At 34.6% G+C, this 20,618-nt stretch overlaps 1 protein-coding gene across 2 annotated transcripts in view; it reads right to left on the bottom strand.

Moving 5' to 3' along the window:
* Positions 1-3,064: 3,064 nt before the first annotated feature.
* LOC139993465 (uncharacterized) overlaps positions 3,065-20,618 on the bottom strand; it is a 93,952-nt gene continuing 76,398 nt past the window's right edge. For both annotated transcript variants that reach the window (XM_072015212.1, XM_072015213.1), the window contains exons 2-4: positions 11,754-12,017; positions 8,049-8,278; positions 3,065-5,079 (exon numbers count right to left, since the gene is read on the bottom strand). In XM_072015212.1, the coding sequence (XP_071871313.1) occupies positions 4,744-5,079; positions 8,049-8,278; positions 11,754-12,017 (830 nt within the window). In that variant the 3' untranslated portion in view covers positions 3,065-4,743. The remainder of the gene's footprint in view (positions 5,080-8,048; positions 8,279-11,753; positions 12,018-20,618) is intronic.

The following is a 20,618-nucleotide window of genomic DNA, read 5'->3' as shown; positions in this document are numbered from 1 at the left end:
ATTATTAGAGAAATTTTCTAACTCGCGAGTTATAAGTCGCCTGTGTTAATAAATTCTTTTGAGTAACAGTAAAAGTTTGATAATAAAATTAGTCAAGCTCTGCAGAATTATAAAGTTGAAAAAATTACGTACGATAGAAATCCCCGTGATTTAAGCCGAGTCTCTAGTTTTCTCAAGATTCACTGATATAATTAATTGTATAGTATATTATTGTGCAAATCCCAACATCTTGGAAATATTGAACTATCCCTAAACAGCCCTTAAACTTCATCGAGACACAGATCACAGCAAGTAGCCGTAGATGCATTGCAACTATGACTATAGTAATGAATTTATAATAACTCAATCGTATGTTCAACGACTAAAGATTTTATCTACAAATTCCAATATGTCGATAATATCGATAAACTTTCAAACTCTGTCCATCAATAATGAAAAGAATAACCCTATAACAACATTCTATTATCCTAACGAGCACACAGACCGCATCGAGAAACCGTAGGCCATTGTCAACCATCAATTGAATCGATCAACTCGAACCGTTTCCCCATGTATCGCAAACGAGCTCGTCTCCTAGCTGTAACGTATCGTGACTAGGCCAACAGAGCCCCTTTTGTCGATCGTAGCAGCTGTTAACCATTCCCTTAAGTGGCAGGGACACGAATTCGTATCAGAGGGACCAATGGTCGTTTCTCATTAACGTGCTACCGTGGCCTAGTCGTTGAGAATCGGCGAAAAAATGTCATTATCGTGTTCGGTGTCTCGTGAAACGGACACGAATCGGTGTCTCGTTACGCCTTTCTTCGGAAGCTCGACGCTCGAAAGGATCCTCGAGGGCGTCCTTTCAGGCCAGCTATCCTTAATTAATCTGGAAATCGAATCGGGAAGGAAGAGAAGCCTGTGAATTCTCGGCCGATAGGTCGAAGTCGGTATACTTCGGCTAGTGGATGGTTTGAGAGTTGGAAGGGGATGATCGAGCTACCGGAAATCCCTCCTGGCGAGATTTGGATTTCCCGTTTGGACTGTTTACCGCCTGCTAAATCGTTCCTCCCCTTTTGCCATCTCTAATCGCTTTTATCCCGGCGAACCTGTTATCGAGGAGGGCCGCGATCCTGACGATCCAAGGTAATTCATTGGTGAAGACTCGTGTTACCGGAAATGAAAACTGGCGGAGAAGGAACAATATGTACATTGAAAATTGGAATTCAGTAGGATAGGTGGGATAGTGTTTTCTTTTTTTTTTTTTTTTGCGAAAATATGCCCTATTATTTTTTTTTTTTTTTTTAATGGGAAAGATCGATACTTCATCTTGATTAAAACAACGACGTGCTGCGAGAAGCGCAGCACGGTTTTAGAAGAAGCTGTCTTACGTGAATCTTATGTATAGTAGTTTATCTGATGGTTATGTAGTTAATATGTAATAATAATGAGTTTAATAGATTTTTAAAGAGCAACAATCACTGATCCTGATAATTTATACATCGTATGGAGTTAATAACGAAAAGTTTAAGGAAAAGTGATAAAGATGGAAGAAGAAAATTCTGGAAAAGTGGATAACTTTCGTAAGAATTTCGGTAACAATTTTTATGGAAAACGTCGAATTTTTATGAAATATTTTGTGGTAAGAGATGGGGAGTAAGGAAAGGAAAATAAATTTTTAAAGAATTTGGTGACAATATTAATGGAATAGTCGGTGTAGTGTCGGATATTTCAGAAAATTATTAAGAAAAGGGAAGAAAGGTAGAGAACATTATTTCTGAGAGGAGAAAGTAATATTTTAAGAGTTTAGATGACAGTTTTAATGGAAGACTTGATATAGTATCAAATATGTTTAAGAATGACTAAAAAAAAAGGGAGAAAAAGGAAGAAATGAAATTCTTAAGGAGAAAAATAATGTATTAGGGAATCATGTGGCAATTTTAAAGAAAAATAATAAAAGACAGAATATGTATTTCAGATGATAGTATCTACTGAAAGAGTAAAGCTAAAGGAATAAAAAGTGACAGAAGGGGAAGCTAACAATATTTTTTAATACAATGAACGTCATAGTGTGGCTATGACCGCGAGATTATGATATGAATACGAAAATTATAATTGGAAGACTTAAGCATTAGTGAGTCTAGCGCGAATTTACGATTGTATTAAGTGATAAGATTATGAAACTTAACAGGAACTGTATTTTATACATACGCAATCGTAGTACGAGATGCAGATAACGGACCCATGTAACACCTGGAAGTGTATTTAAGCAGTTACGTAAAATATTGAGTGAATTAATATTATGTAAGGGCTCTAAGGGCTCGGATTATGATTCGAGGAAGAGATAGGGAGGTTTATGGGAATAGCCAAACCTAGTAACCGATGTAATTTATGGTTCACGTTACAATACCGCATAACACCGCTTTCTACTATGTTTAATTGCGTTATTTCTCTTCATGTGTTTCTCACATTGTCTACTTTAGCAGTTAGCTAGAAATATGAAAGTTGTATATCTGTGAATGAAGAAAATACTTAATTTGAACTAATATTAGATTTATCAATTTTATTATAATGCTTTTGCAGTTGTTAGAAATAGGATACCGTCTTTGACGAAACAATGTTATCTGTTATTGAAAATATAATTAATACCTATTTATATATATACCTATCCATTTCTTTCATAACTCCACTTTCATAATCCTTTGTGTATTGTATATTAAATATACACGCATATATACACGCTACAGTACACTCTTTCATAATAATTTATCAGTTAATATATTATTAAATTGATGAATTGTAAGTTATTTAAATTATAGAATTCCCTTTTGCAGTTTTATATCAAACAGGACAATAAAATGATTCGTGATTTATAAAATTTCAGTAATACAATAGTATTAGTACAATTGTGCAAGAGCGTCCAAAAATATAAAAATTCCTCAAACCTAAATTAAAATAACATTAGATTACGATATACGATATACAAATATGTGTAATATTAAAAAATTTTAATGTCAAATGGCAATCTTACCTGATTCTCAAATTCTAGAAGGGAAGGTTTCAAAGTAAAAGAACATGAACAAAATTCTGCCTGACGTTTTTCTTTATTGTTTGAAATGTCATAACGATCAGATATGGATCATGTAAAATTACAATAAAACGTAAATATGACGAATTCATCATCGTGTATACATATACGTATATGTATATATATAATATATTTATGTATGTATATATAAATTCTTGTACGCCACCAAAAAGGATGCGTCGAGAGATCCAAGAGAAAAAAAAAGAACAGTTTAATTATCCCGAACGCCATAAACGTGAATCACCCTATACTTCAACCGTCAATCGATTCAAATTTATGCCTTTTGTCGTGCGATACCAATCACTCTCTCGCTTTATTTTTTAATATTCGTAAAACGAATCACACGTCGCGTGATTGTGATATCACTCCATCCTCATCGAGTTCCTAATGAATTCTCCTGCTTACTTTCACCGTGTTTACTCCGACCAACCCCCCCTTTCTTTTTTTTTTTTAATTACACACCGTCGTAAATCTAATTCACAATCATACACTATGTACAATGTCGCGTCTCGCGTGAACGACTCGCTGTTTCAATTAAATTATATTGCTATAGAGCTTTTTCATCTTTGTTTTCCATCTCCTCTACATGACCATCGATATACTTGAATCATATACTTCACGTACTTTATTCATCCTATGCATTTATTCACACGTATAGTAACATATTACATGCGCGTACGTAAAATTCCTTCGTGAAATTACATTAACAAGAGTCTTTTCTGCATGAGCAACGAAATTTCATAGTGGCAGTGAAGAAAAAATTCGTTTTGAGGCTAATTTTCGCCTAACAAACGAATTCAAAAAGCCTAGCAACAGTAATTTTATCTCTTCTTTTTTTTTTTTTTTGTAAAATTTTCTCTTTCTCGGTGAAAAGTTAAGAAAAAATTTTGCCCGCGAATGTGACCGAAAAGGCGTCTAATGCGAGCAATTTTCTGTGATACGATGAATTTCACAGTGATAGCGAAGAATTAAAAAAAAAAACTCGTTTTCCTGGCTAATATCGGCATAAAATTTAAAAAGGCTAGCGAAATTTAATTTGTTTTAATTTTCAGTTGCATTGAAAAATTAAGGAAATTTCTTAAAAACTGCTCGCGCGAAATATCAACGAGAGCTTGCGCAGGAGCAACGAAGTCACACACTAGCAGTGAAGAAAAATTGGATCTTTTGGCTTCTTTCGATATTTGAGAGGCAACAAGATTGGGCATATTCGATTGATAGTCGTGAATATGTTTTATGTAAATAAAATATTCGAGAACCGATTATTTCATAATTTTTCAAATACGTATTATTAAAACATAATTAGATATAAAATTACTCTGAATACAAATCTTGTTATATATATTATATAAAAATCTAGTTGTACCACATAAGTTTCAAACACATTCCATTTAAAATTCAATTTTATATTAAAATCTAAATTATTTATACTTTTGTTTGAAAGAATTGACTAAAACATAAAATATACGATTATCGAATTTTGGCACAAAATAGTTCTTATGTTACTTTTAAACATTTAATTAATTCCAAAATAAAACTAATAAAGTATCTAAAACGATACAATATTTTTATTTATATTTCGATTAGAGTATACCCAAGCCTGTAAAGCAACATTACCGAACAAAGTAATCCCAGAACGATCGAACGAGCTCCAGTGGCGATTTCCAACTGGTCGTGGGTTAAACATAAGAAAGTGCTAATATACCGTGATTAAACGATCGCAGTAAGAAACAGCAGGTCATGACGAACAGGGATGGAAGGTTTACGATGCATCCGGATCTAGGCGGTTCTTGCGCCAGTCGTTGATTGCTGGCGGCCAACGTTGCGGTTTCCGTTCTCTCAAGCGCCCTCGCGTCCATGATCCCTGGCAAAGTGGACTGACAGCTGAGATTCAAAGTTCCTCCGGGGAAATGGTGTCGTTCCAGGCGTAGAGTCAGCCCTAGTCGCGTCGAGGATACGATGTTATCCTCTGAGGAGGCTGAGCTTGGCAATTCTCTGGTCAACACTTTGTTCACCTGTTGATGACAGAGGGTGATAGTGAGAGTGAGATGGTAGTGAGATGATCCTTGTCTTTCGAGGTGAAATTTCATGCAAGAGTGGAGAGATGAATGGCGAGTATACTAGAGAATTCTGCACTAAATTTTCTGGTTAATGGAGGGACGTTAAGATAACGTATTTGGATGACTAGAGAAATTTGATCAATTAGGGGATGCATGGATTTAATGGATTATTAATGCGCAGTTTAGACACGAGTCATTTTAAGTGTTAAAGTGAATTTAAATTAATAGGAATTAATTAATAGGAACCATTGATACAGATTAATAGATAAAATTAAGCTGGATATGGTTATCATAATTCCAACAGGATGATTAATTGTTTAAAAATATCCTTGAATAAGTCTCTATCAGAATGTTATAATGCAGAGAAAAGAAATGAATATTTATAATGCAAGTTTTTAAGCATTTGTGGAAAATTCGAAGACACAAAAATGCATAGAATGCACATAATATACAAAAGAATATAAAATATCCAAAGTAGAGTGTTTGTCATAATTCTTAGTAGATAAAACAAATTTCTATTTAAGTCCTGTTTCTTTAATTGCGTGCATAAAAATATCAATTTTCATAAAAATCCGCCTTCTATTAATAACAGCTCTTAAAACACCATCGCAATACGCAAGACGTTAACCGACCATCTAACTAAACTGACTTTCTGGGTTGATGGTTGAGGCAAATTTAATAGGGCAGCTTTCCGTCTGTTATTTTTTTTAAAACGAAAACAGCAGCTGAATGCACAGTAAGCAACTTTAAAAGTATGCTCGAGTCTAAACTGACGGTTTTAATTTCTCCATGCCCCACCACGATGAACTTTTTAAGGGGCCTGAATAAAGGGGCGCGGTCGCGAGAACACAAACGAGCACCTTTTAAGCGGTTCCCATGATTTTATATCCTTCGCTAGCGTTGAATTTGCAATTCAAAGGCATCGCGCGTTCTCTTAATTTCCAGGACTTTCTACTCTCAATCCTCACCCCATTCCAATTCAACGCTCGTTGTTTTACGTTGTTGCGTTTACGACACCGTCAATTTCGAGAGACCATTCCAACTGGGGAAGTTTCTATATTTGCAAGTTTCTATGCCTCAATCAAAATCTATCAATTTTTTCGATCAATTTAATCGTGTTCCTGATCACTCAACAATGTTACAGATTGATGTACGATATTATCGGATTATAGACGTTTATAAAAATTAGTGTTTTTATGTAAATCGATATATTTATTTAATTCTAATATTCTAAAGTATTCTTTTATGTATACATATATATATTTGTTTGTTTTATTATAAAATATCTGTTTATATACTTGTCACATACACTAAGTACTTTATATAGTTTTGCGTACATTGTAACTAGTCCTGACATTTTTTCATTTTGAAATTTCTCAGAAATGTTTGAACATCCGAAGTCGAGTTGTTATTCCCGATTTAAAATAAGTAAAAACTCATGACACGATTGTTCAATCCTTAATTCAAAAATAATTCAGTATCGTTTGTGTATGTCGTCTCTCAATTAAAAGAATTCAATATTCATCATTGTTTTCAATTAAAATAATTCCACTTGAATAAATACAGTTTTCATTTTTATACAAAGAATTCTCCAATTAAGAAAAAACAGATTAAATATCCATGCATACCCATTACCTGTATTTTTTCTGAAAATTGATCCTTCAATACGTAATATTACCATTTATTTTCTATATTTAGATATTATTTCTTTTCCTTGTTTTTCATATGATAAGTCTTGCGAGATTAGAGTTAAAATACCCTTTAAACTAAATTTTTCGATCCAGATATCTTAATTCCATTTAAGAAAGCTACACTGTCATTGAAATCTGTTTAAATGAGAATATAAAAAAAAAATCAAAATATCTTATTAAGTTTCCTCCATCAAATTGAACTTTCATCCGAAACATGTTTTCGTATTTTTAGTACTTACAAAAATACGTAATCAAACATTTAAAAGAAACATACTTTAGAAAACCCGTTTGTTTAATGGCTAGAAAATCTTTTGAAAAAGGAGAATGCAATTAGGACAGTTTTAATATTGAAACAAACAATGTGAAACATCGACCTCGATACAAGAACGATTCTTTAAAACAAAGTGGGACGGAATCATATTTATCGTCACAGACGATCGTTTATCAAGGAAACGATAAACATTGAGATCAGAGAATCGCCTGAGAGCACCTTTCTTCGTGTATCTGGTCTAGGCGATACATTAGGATAGACTGCACCGTATTTCACATTGGATATCGCGCGATCAAACGGACCGCACGTACCTCGTGCTGTTTTACAGATAATAAATGTATATACACGACATGCAGTGTGTTAAATCGCGAGAAACAGGGCAAGTGCTCGTTCATAACAGTGTCAGGAAAATTCAGCGGTTCTCAGCGGGTTAAATCGAGCCAAAATTTGGAAGAAGGATGACGACAGCTTGTTCTCAAGAATAAAAATTGACGAGTTTCGTTTGGATGAAGAATCGAAGGTCTAAATTATGATCCACGTTATAAGGTCGAATGCTTAACAAAGTGATATTAAGTGAAATAGAGTGAATTCAAAATTTCCGAAACTTTAAATTAAACGAACGAGAAGAAAGAAATAAAAATTAATTGAATTACATGGATGATATTAAATTGTATTACAATTAAATCGATAATTATCCAATTATAATTATCCTAATATGTCAAGAAATTCAACAGGATCTACTGTTAAAGCGTTGAACTAAATAAACGAACCCACAAGCGAAAAGACACATGAGGGAAAAATCAGAATCGCGGAAGGGAGTTGAGGAAAAAGAAGTCCGCCTCGAGCGAGTCGTTTTTCCAGGCCGACTACAATCAGGAATTCTGAAGTTCACGGATGGCAACGAAATGTCTCTCCAGGCTCTAATACCCGTACATTCTCATAAAACTCTTTCTTTCTCTTACCTCTTTCCCGTTGAGGATAAAGACGAGCTGGGCTGGAGGGTAGCTGGCCGCGGAACTGCATTCCGCTTGGAGTGTCTCACCCACTTCGTAAGACGGTCGAAGACCGCGCAGACTGGGTCGTTCCTTTGGCGGGATAGCAACGCTCATGTTTGCCTCGCCGTAGATTGTAAGAAAACTCGGTCCCTCCGAGGACACCTCGCAACCATACGATCCCATGAGGTTCACCTTACCTGTCGTGTAAATTATTTTGTTACATCGCTGTTTTTTATTTTATTTTATTCGATTAATACGTCGCTGACTGGAGGGTCTTCGTACTTTCATCTTGGTCAATTTTGCTGAATCTTTTTCTTATGAATAAATCCTATTCCTCGAAAAGTAAAAGCAACGTTAGAAACTCAAAAAAGTATAACCTACCCCAGTAGCACAAGAATATTTTTTTCTAATATCGGAAAAATATCGAATACAAATATTATATACGTATACGAATTAAATATTCGTTGGATATAAAAGAAGAGGAATAATTGAGAACCGAAGGGATAATATAAGGAGTTTCTGTTACTGTAAAGTATAGGATAGAATAACTTTTAATCTATTTTAAATGACATGAACATTTTTCGGATGTAGATTTCATGACAGAAAATGCCTCTCAATATGGAATCAATAAAATAAGAGTGAAATAATACACATAACGGATAGCGAGGGAAAAACAAAGCTTATAATCCATTCGTGACTGATAATGAATCCAACTGTATTTATATAACAACAGTGCACGAACAATGATTAAAACTTTTAATACAACGTATAATAATCATGAGCACAGGTAAAAAATCCGAATAAATTGTACTCTCTGTTCGTATCGAATGGATTCACTGATGTCCTACCGATTAACGCGTGTTTAATTAATGAGCGTTTAAATTGAAAAAAAATTTGCATTCCCCTATCTCTGTTAAGATCCTAATTCCCTGAATAACAGCTAAAGAGGATATTTAAACGAATAAATCGAATTAATCTGTTGCTCTTTACTGTATCGAATTAACAATACTTCATTACCATGAAAATTAACTTCTTTCTCAAATATTACAATATGTCTTGCTATTGTTTCGACCTATTTATTTTCATCACAATATGACATTTTATGTATTCGTATAGTTTCTCCACAAAGGTGAGAAATGCAAGAGGATTAATTCAAGAATATTAAACAATTACGGAATAATATAGAAATAACGAGCCAGTGCTTTGAAATGAAAAAGGAAACAAAATTATTTTCTTACTTTCTATACCTTCGTTTATCTCGAGATATCAAGTGATTATTATGATACGGTATTACATTTTCTTTCTTTGATATGAAATCAGAAAGAAGTTGTTTTCAAATACTCTATGCCATCGCTTAAAAAATATATATCTCTGCATAATTTATAACTTCAAAAATTTCTTTTACACAGCCTCTCTATCGATCACCCCTATCCAAAACTTTACTTCGCATCGAATCCATATCTAGATGAAACGAATCACTCATAACCATTTGTCGACAGCATCAATCTCAAAAAAGCCTTAGCGCAGACAAAATTACCATGCTCAGTTTCCTCTTTTACGACTTACAACACGCTCTAATTCCTTTTAAGGAAACGTTCGATCGTTGCCGTTGCCCCATCGACGAGGTTAAACACGAACTCGTGCTTCTTTTTACGAGACTGATTTGAAAAGCATACTTCAGATTTTATTTAGATTTCCAATCTGTGGAATGTGACTCTCGAGGGAGTTACAAAATGTTTTCTGGAAAATCAATATGGTTATTTTGAATTGCAATTTTGTTTCGAACGAAATTGCATTAGACAAATTTTCGACAATTATATCTGGATATAGTTAAATTACAATATTCTGAAAAATCAATTTTTAAGCCTTTGGGTGTTTAATCTGTGCTGAATTAAATATTAGAGAGAGGATGGATCCATAGATTTTTACATTCTATAGCTTGATAAGATATTATTGTACGAACGGAGTCAATTTTCAAATATTTTAAAATAATCTTTTTTTTTTTAATGAAAGAGCGATAAGAGAACAATAAAAATACAGGTGAAACGTATACAAGTTCAAGTTTTAAAAAACATGCTTTCTGGAGTAGCTTTTATTACTTTAGTAAGTCAGAGAACAAAGGGTTAATACAATTTTCTTCGCTCCTTTAAATACACCTTTTTCTTGAATTTAAGTAACAAGATTTGTAAAACGTCGGGGAACGTTGTTCTAGAAAAGCATCGTCGATGAACGAAGCTAAATAGGAAAAAATAAGGCATCACGCCGTGGAAATTCATCACAAGATCAGCCTTTTCGATTATAAAGAATTAAGAAAGTTACGCAGACTACTTTGAAAGCTCGAATGCAAGCACCTTGAAGATTAGAAACCTAATAGCAGGCGTGAGGATGGTGGAAGAACGTGGATCCTCGTGGACCAGTGAAAAATGGGCGGGAATAGAAATTTAATAGGGGCCAGTTTCATTCGCGACGAGGAAAGTTCGTTGGTTATTTAAGTGAAATTTCAGGCAGTCCGTTAACTTTCATCGCCTGAAGTTTCGTAAGATCTCGCAGAATTACTGTTTCGATTTTAATCTAAAATTGCGAAAAAATCGAGTTTCAAGAAGATTTGTTTTTCCTGTTTCACGTTTGCTTAGACATTAAGGAAAAGTATTGCAGTTTGATATGAGGATAAAAAGAAGAAGATGAATTTTCACTGTTTGAGCGAATGAAGATAGTTAATTGCAAGATTAAGGAATATAATAGTGCAGGTAATTTCTTATTATTCGCATTTCTTACTGTATTTTGGATGAAAAACTTAAATGGACGTAAAGAAATGATGGAAAACGTGAGTTCTAGGTGTCTGAACGGCTAAAGGTAATTAAATGTAAAGCTAGAAATACAAATTCAATAATTTAGCTTGTATGATAAATGGATAAAAGATGATGGGAAAGATGTATGCGAGTTTAATGAGTTGAAAAGTCGGAAGAAAAGATATATTAGGACTGATAATGAAATTTATTAGAGTTGAAGAGAAAAACTTCCGATTCTATATTTTACACTCTTTTTCTTAAGTTTTCCTTGTAAAAGATTTTCATAAAATTAAATGTCTTACAAAAGCTACCAAGATCTATTTTTAAAATTTCAGTTGTTTTATCATCAATCTCAATTGTTATTATACCAAACAATTTTTTAAATTTTACTAACAATATTACTTTAATTCTACAAAAGGATCCAGATAATATCCAAATGCAGGATGCTTCAAACCTCTTAGAAAAATTAAGAATCCGTAGAAACAAATCGCGATAGAGCATCCTACTCTTACCGGCATTGAAATGCGCAAACCAATACAGAACCTGAAACGCGCAACCTCGTCGACATTCAATTCAGCTCGAAACACTCCCCACAGCAGTTAACAATTTATCAACACTCAGTGCACATTAAACCGCATAATTTCTTGGTAAATTGCGCTGCTTTCGATGCTACAGCTTCACGACCTCTCGCTCGACAAACCCTCGACAGTCGATCGTCGCGCATGATTCACCTGATACACCCCTTTCCTCGAAATCCATCGATCCTCAGATGCTCGTGAATTTCCCCTCAAACTACGATCGCACAAGCAAAAGCCTCGTCGAGTACGCACGAACAACGATCGTTAAATCGAGCAAACGGGACAAATCGCGTTTCTCTACGAACCTCTTCGATTGTTCGCCTGTCCCAACAGCGTCACCTGTTTGCTGTCGCTCTTGTTCACGTCAACGTATATTCCATCAACGGAGAAATTACGGCCAGGAGGTCTCGAGCCTGGCATGAACCTGAAGAACTCAGCCCCGTCCTTGTACCATTTCACGGAATACAAATCCTCACCGCCCAGATCGTACTCGCATTTTAGTGTCACCTTCTCCCATCTTGGGTCCGCCATCTTCGGCACATCTAGCCTTAGAAGCTGTATGGAGGTTCCTGGAAAAATAAAAGTTTCGCACACGTTGAGAATTTTTGAAAAAAGCACGGTGAAGATGTTAGATTTCGTAATTGAGAATTTTAAGGTTTTACGGTGGAATTCCCTTAGATCGTGCGTAGAAAGGAGGGAAAGTCCTCAATTCGGAAATTCGAAAAATTATTCGATTTTGAAGATACGCAGAGCGTATGTACAGTGGATACGAGAGGTATACACCATTGTATTTATTGTAGCATACATATACTGATTAATTAGATTCAAGTATATTAAATTCCATGTCATTTGGTAGTACGTTCATATGTTTATAAAACATTAAGTAATTATTAGTACCTTCGTATGACCGTAAAAAATTAGGGAAATAGTAGTACCTTTATATGACTAGAAATAAATCGATACTGTGAAAATTATATGTAAGATTTCCTAAAATAATGCTTCATTGGTGAATAAGTCTGTGTAGTTTTTGTAGCCATTGCAGTTACGTGTTACAGAATTTTCTTTTGCTGCTAGAATTCACTCCAAGTAGTGATAATTAACTTATGCAAATTCACCTATTTTTTTATCTGACTTTGTAACTCGTTTTACGACATCAAGTGTCAATAAAGTTTTAATGGATACGCCGATATAAATTTTGAAACTGGTGGAAAATGTTAGGATGTCTTCTCTTTGGTTCTCTTTAATATGGAGGGGTATTTTATGGGGATAGAAAGGTCGAAAGTTGGTGAAAGAAAGGCAGTAAATTTCAAAGCTCGAGAGTAAAAGAGAAATTGGTTTCCATTGATGTTTGGTTTTCCTTGTGGAACTATGTTTGAGACGAAGAGTATTTCATGGGAGGCGAAGGAAGAGCGGTGTAAGAGCTTTTATTGGTATCTTCTACCAGTTTCCTTTAAGGTGAAGAATGTAAATAGGAGAGATAAATCAATGCTTGTGAGTTCGATGATTTCGGAACGTTGGGAGTAAAAGTTTGCTGCAACGATCCCTTCTCAGTGAAGATATTATGTATAAGGAAAAAATACTACGCTGTTATCTGCATGTCAAAGAGATTATTATTTTTTAAGTTAAAATTAGTTTGCACTATTTTGTTTATTACGTGTATTTATTCCGTGTTGTCAATGTGTAACTCAAAGAATTAATAGACATTTAATGTTATCAGAATTAATCCGTAAGAAAATTTAGTAGTTTATGTAGCACTCCAATGTATATAATTTTAATTACTTTCGTTCAGAAATATTTCCGCGATTCTACCAATCCCGTATTTTAACCAAAATTTAGTAATTGAAATTCACTCAATTACTAAACTACATTCAATTCTTTATTAAATTTCAACACTTTGCATCTTGAACTGTGCAATTCATATATTTTATTGTCTTGTTCAAATCAAATACTTCAAAATATATACTTCACCTACGCATATGCTAGACATGCTAGCTCTCAGCGCACAGATATCAAGAGAACAGAACTTCCTTCCAAGAAATGAGAACTTCGTAGAAGTTCCTTCATAGCAGTAGCATGTACTCCTAAGTACTATCAGGACTCTAAACACATTTAGTTTATAACAGGATTTTAACGAAAGTGGTATACTTTAAAGTACCTTCATTACACATAATGAGGTCAAAAGTATTATACAGGCAGAAGATGATCGTTTATGCAAGAATAAATCAAAAGTATGGAATAAAATTATCTCATTTTAAGCTTCATTTCGGAGAAAATAGTCTTTGAGACGCGTAGAATTAATTCTCAATTAACTTCATATTCTTACTTTTTAATATCAAATTGGCAGATAAATCGGTATAGCACAATCCTAGCTACAATTAGAAAAACGATTCCAAATTTATGGTAAATGGAGTAAATGCATTAGGTAGACAAAAGATTCACGCAATAGATTTCTCGAGAAACAAATTTTGTATAAAAGGTTCTCATCTTACGCATTTAATACCCTTTCGTTCGAATAATCGGCGTTATTCTGATTAAGAGATCACCTGGCGAAGCTGCAGAGAATATTTAAAGCGTTGAAAAAAAGCTAGTTCATTAACGAACGGCTGTGTGAAAGATGTAAATGCGACAGAATTTGTTCAGCTGGCCAGTCGTGTAAACAAACGACAAAAAGTTTACATTGAAAGTAGCTCGCCCCCGGTCGAACTTCGTTTATCGGTTGGCTGAGCGCAGAAAAAAATAGCAATTATCGGCGTAATGAGTGGGTGTTAAAAAAAAAAGAAGCACAAAAATCGTGGAACTCCGAATCTCTACAATGGAATAATTTTCTCTCGTCCTTCGATCGAGTGTTTAACGCGATTGCATTAATTTGTTTATCCCCTTGCTTCGCCAAGCAATCGTAGCGAATAGTCTGGCTAATTAAAAATATCCGATCGACGAGATTCGTGTAATTATCTTCCTCCAAAAAGCAATCTAACAAGCTCCAAAATGAGTGTTGCTTGGAAATGGCGCCACGATATTCCCTTTTGCAGCCAATTGTGCGATTTTAACGCGTCGACATTTTTAGAATATCGTTTGCATACGTTTCCCAGTTGGAGAAAATGGACGCTTGTTTAATTGCATAGCATTCCTTTGACTTGATTTTACCGACATCGGAAGTTACTGTACGACAAAATCGCAGTAATTTCTACATTTATCTAACCCATTTGGATTTTGATATTACACGAGATTTAAAGTTTAAAAGAAGTTATTTATTTTTCGGATCGTCACTATTATATTCGGCTGGTAAGTATTTTTATTAATAACAGTTACTTGCATAATTTGGTATTTTGTTAGGGTTTAAAAGCTAGCTTATTGTTTGAGGAATGCGTGCATGTGTGTGTGTGGGAGATAAATAAATGCTGATCATTCTAATGATTTCGTTTTCACGGTTACGAAACTGGACTACCAGGATTTTTAATTGCTGAAATTCCTCTGCAACTCAAGTTGCTGAACTCCAAACTATGGGATAACCCTCGTCAATTTCACGTGAGCCATTTTATCGCCGTCCTCTAGGGACCACCTAGAGAAGAATTCGGCGACTAGTGCCAAAAACGATATTCCTGGAGGCTGTAGCACTCGTTTCGCGTCAAATCGCGAGCCAGCTACGTGCCCACTTAAAACAATAACCTAGTCTGTCGTTCACGTCCACACAGAGAGCGGGTGTAAAAAAAAAGGAAAGAAAATGGAAAAAAGGGGGGGGGGGAGTATGGAACGTGAAAAGTAATTCTGCAGTCGCAACGTGCGGCTAAAACCGTCAAAATGTGCGAGATCGTAAACGATTTCCAGATCGTACGAATTTGTCATGCGTTTGGCACGTGAACCGAACCGCCAAGGGATGCGATAAAACCGCGAGAACGAGCGGAATTACCTCGGCCCATGGCATGGAGGAGGCAATCGCGACGAAACGATTGCGTCAAAGGCGTCAAAGAACTGGTTCCCGGTATTCAGCAGGCGAATGGTCAGACTATTGTTTTTCTGCTTTTTTTACTTTGAAAGTAATCGTATTTTACTTGGAATTCTGAAACGATTCTGTGGAAGTTCTCAGTAGGAAGTGTCGTTTTATTTTAAGAGCTCATTCGCATTTGAAGTCGTAGTTTCTGAATGGATCTTAGAACAAAAAGTGGTTACACGGTTGTAGATTAATTTCTGCGAAAGTTTAAATAATATTGGAATTCTTAAAAAGATTCCAGAAGTTGATGACAAAGACGCGATTGTTCTATTTAGCAATCGGGAATTGACGATGAATGAAAATAAATATTTAAAATATTTCTCGAAAAAGGAATTACAAATATAGAGAAAGGCTCTTCATTACTGCAGTTATATTCACAGGGACATATACATAACGCTGCACTTTACAGAATTCTGAAAATGAATTATTTTATATCATTCGTTTGCTATATTTACACAATATATTAAACGAAGTAAATATAGAATATTTTACAAAAGAAGTTTGTCGAGTTATTTATTTTGTATTACTCATCTGTACAGAATATTTCTAATTTATTATTAACATATTTTGTATTCCCACCAACAGCAATTACATTACATTTTAAAATTTACATTTTATCTACATCTCATTTACATTTGCAATCTAAACTTTATCCACACGTTCAGATTGAAAACTGGCAAAAGAAAAATATGCAGAATTATTTGAAAAAATTCATTCACCGCACCGTTCACCTTTCATATACAGATATTGCGTTCCCAAATTTTTCGCCGCACAAATTTGCTCAGCGGCTTAACCATGGTTAAAATTCATTCGCGCTTTCTGTTTGGCAATACCTCCAGCAATCCGCCAATTAACGACATAAAGAAGTCGTCCAAAGGCAATAAAACGGCCGTAAAGCCGTGATTGTTCCACGCAGCAATCTCTCCAGTACTTCTGCAGTCTGTTGAATCTCTTATCGTGCGAGAAACTGTGCATTGTTAAAAATCTTTACTCTCTGTTTACGATCCGACGCAAATAGGCTTATAGTTTTATGGGCGAATCGTAAACGCAGAAATTTCTCAAGCATCGAATAACTATTGCCTAGGAAGCAAATTTATTTGCAGAAATTTCAACTTCTGGTTGATATTTTCAATTCTTCGAATCTATTTGTACGATGCATCGCTATGTATCTGAGAAATGCGGTTAGTCTAATTTATGGCAATATTTGTATGAAGGATATTTTAATTTATAAAAATAGGAGCAATTTATACACGGGTAAAGAACACGGCAGACTATTAAAAATTTCGATAGTTAATTACATATGACTAAATTCTATATTATTAAAACTGTTCATTTATTCAGTTGCGGAATTAAATATGCAGTTTTGTATCCCATTAAACATATTTACGCACAGTATTAACGATATTTTAAAATATTTTGTGTAATATGTTCATAGTATATTCATAAAAGTATTCAATGAGTGTTTAAATACTTTCGTGAATCACATTTTTGTAACAACATGCAAAAGAATTCTTGGAAATATGATTTGTCACTATACTGAGATCACTATCACACATGACCTAAGACTACCGCACAGTACTGTACATCTGTCCTCTATTTAGAACGATGAACTCATAAAAATTTATTGTTAGCGCATGATCATAGAACAATGTACCGATCTAAAAGCATTTACAAAAGGATTTAACAGTTAAAGGAATTGAAAAGAAAAAATTCTACCTGCAGCGAATCTTATGTTTGCGAAAGTTTTTGAAGATAAGTTAGGCTGACACATGGATTATTGCAAGAGATCAGGACAAAAGTTAAACACGAAGATGCATTTCCCCAGAATGGGCTAACTTCTGACTTTGTCAACTTTTCACGTCCACGGGAAAGGTTTACGAAGCGTTTCTAGTCAAGTGCACCACCTACACTACGAGCTTTCAACGTTGATTTTAGAGAAAATAAAGCTGAGCGCAACGTATTATACTTTGAATTTTTTAGAGTTTTCACTGTATCCTTCGTTTAAAATTTGATAACGGGACACTGCCCGCGAAGCATTCAATTTCCTACCATATTTAGCAAGATAATATAATCGTTTATCTTCGTTCAAAAAAAAAAAAAAAAAAAAAAAAGAAACAAAGGATAGTAAAAATAATTGATATTCATATAAAAACAGTTTCAAAGCACGAGGAATAAAAAAATAGCTAAAATAATTTAAATAACAAAAATATAAAGCAGCACAAGGGAATATTTTTTTAAAGGCACTAGGACAAAAGAGTGTTTTATCAGTTTGGTTGACGATATTTGAAGACACTGCGACACATAGTACATTTCGCTCCTGGCTCACACCGCCCGATTGTTTCCACAGTGTATTTTAAAGAAAATTGCGAATGCGACGGAATTGTAAATTCGAGGTGCTTTTTTAATCCGGCGTTATGAAAGTTTGAGGAGGTACTTTACATTCAGAAACGAAATTCTTCTCTGGTCGGTTTTTACTGATTACGAGAACCGCGCTCGAAATAAAGCCGAATGTATTAAACATTTATCGCCGAAGAACTCCGGGCTTCGGTCGAAAAATAAATCGAACCCACGAGATATTATACGAATAAAATATGGAATTAATTTCATCCAGCGTAATAAACGAAGAAACCCCTTTCAACGTAAATTGGGGTATTCTTTCGCGGATGATGATGGAAATTTTTGAGCCGAGTTGCAAGATTGTTTCGAGTTGCTTTATACTTCAAAACCACGACAGATGATAGAAATTTCTTTTATAGACTATAAAGTTTCATAAAATCCTTTATATATATATATACTTCTTTGTTCTTTTTTTATCAGGTGATGATTAAAATTTTTTAAAGAAGCCATGAAGCTCTCTTTTTTAATTTTAAAGACTTTACTAGACATTTGATTTTCTTTTATTCCATTTTTTTATTTTTTTATTGTACGTTAAATAGCGAAATAGATCACGAAAGTAGTATTTTAAGTAAAATTTAAGCATTCATTTAAATATTAACTAAATCTATTTCGAAACAAAATTATATATTCAATATTTTCAAATCTATGCTACGTAATTGAAGAACATCAAGAACGTAGTGCAACATGTTGCATTTTATTCATCCTATTCTTACTGCATTTCTTATATCTTGTAAAATTAACAGAACGTAATAAAAGAAAGAAAAATCATTTCACAAAACAATAAGTAGATTCAAAGTGACAGACAGGTTCCTTTTATTTCGCTATAACGATTAATTTATCATGAGCTACTGAATCGACGAGGAGCAAATAAACAGAAAACTAGGGGAGCTGTACAAAAATGAATGACCCGACAAGTTAGATTGCTTTCTACGAAACATTATGATCGAAGACCCAAGCGACCGGTTACTCATTGATGCGTTCCATTTGTAGCGACAGTTCTGCCTGGTAGTGGTCAATAAAGTGCCTATACGTCTAATTCTTCTCGCTGGAAGATCGAATCTCTATTCTATATTTGATGAAAACATGATGGTTTCTTGATGGAAATACTTTTATCTGTTTTCAATACAATTTTCCACAGTTTCTAATTGTTACAAATGGAAATAAAAATATGGAATATTTTTGTACCTTTTACTTTCAGATCCATAAATAACGAAAGTATAAGGAAAGAAAACGTAAAAATATCATAAAAGCATTTCCGACAATCGTCCAATTAATTGCAAAAAACTTCTAGCAAACCCTCGATTCTCAAATTGCATCAATCTTTCTTTTTATTCGATAAATAACTAACCTTCTTCAGCTGAAAGTAAAATACAATATATACCAGATATATATTAAATATATACTGAAGTAAAATACAATAAATACATCACACATAAATCTCTCACTTAATTCTCATATAAATCTTTCACTTAATTGAAAATAAATAACTACAAAACTTCAAAACTATTTCACAAAAAGATCTACTACTGAACTTATCCTCTCCAAACGGAAACAAAAAATAGAGGAAGAGGAAAGTTACAAGAATCGTAAAAAGACCTCGACAATCGTTCAACGAATCCCTAGCAATTCTCTCTTCACGTTGTAACAGTTTTTCATCTTACTCAATAAATAACGAATCTCCTCTAAGTAGAAGTAAAATACCAAAACAGAAACAGGAAAAGGATTAAAATATAACACACACACCTGCTCCATTCAACTCGGATAAAACACGTAAACGATACAAAATTAATCTAAATATGAAATACTTCATTTAAGAAAGGCAAGATTATCGGCTGATTGAAACAATCGATTGATTGACTTCACTGAAAATCCTTTGTCGAACTCGTCCTTTCCAAATAAAGATGCAAAAGGAAGACGAGAAAACCCGAAAGAGTCGCCACAAAATTGTCAACAATCACTCGCTGAACCCATATCTAAACAAACTGAAACAACCCTTGATCCTCAGACTGCAACAATTTTTCTTTTACTCAATAAGCGACAGTCTGGCTCTGGATCCATAGACGTGACGGCTTTAGGGAACAATCTAACGAGGCATTTTGAATAATTCGTTGTTTTTTGAACGCTTTATGCCACAGTAAGCAGCAGTTAAACCATGGTACAATGAAGGCCAGACCCCTTATAGTTAGGCTACGATTCGAACAGGGGTGGTTCCATTTAGGGTTTTCGAGTACCCTTCCTACTTCGTCGGGACCTATTCCACCCTCCTTTCTTCTCCTCCGCCTACCATTTTTTTGTCTTTGTCTGGCGCAAACAGAAAAATACCGGCGACCGATTCTTTTGTTTCTGTTTCATTCGTGGGCCCGTCGCTCGTTGAGACAAGTTATTGCATTATGCAAGCCGAATCGTGAGTTCCTGGTGAATGCGAGGCACAATGCCGGAGTCTCTCTCCCTCTTTCTCTCTCTCTCTCTTTCTCTCTCTCTCTCTCTCTCTCTCTCTCTCTCTCTCTCTCTCTCTCTCTCTCTCTCGTTTTCCCAGTGAAGAGCTCCGGGATCTAGGGCGCAGTTAAAATTTTGATACGTTTCGATCCTGCTTTGTTTCCTTCCGTTTCTACGTTTCTTTCATTTTGCTTTCGTTCCGCGTTGCTTTTCCACGATGTTTCACGGCAGTTCGTCGATTATTTTTCTGTGATTCAGAAAAGGATTTCAATTGAAGCGAAGGAATACGGTCGGAGTAAATGGATGCGTAGGTTTGTCGACGAGATTGAATTTTTTCAACGAACTTGCT

Source organism: Bombus fervidus, chromosome 13 (assembly GCF_041682495.2).
Source record: "Bombus fervidus isolate BK054 chromosome 13, iyBomFerv1, whole genome shotgun sequence".
Taxonomy (NCBI): Eukaryota; Metazoa; Arthropoda; class Insecta; order Hymenoptera; family Apidae; genus Bombus; species Bombus fervidus.
Note: the sequence above shows the minus strand (reverse complement) of the source record. Positions and strands in the feature narration are given on the sequence as shown.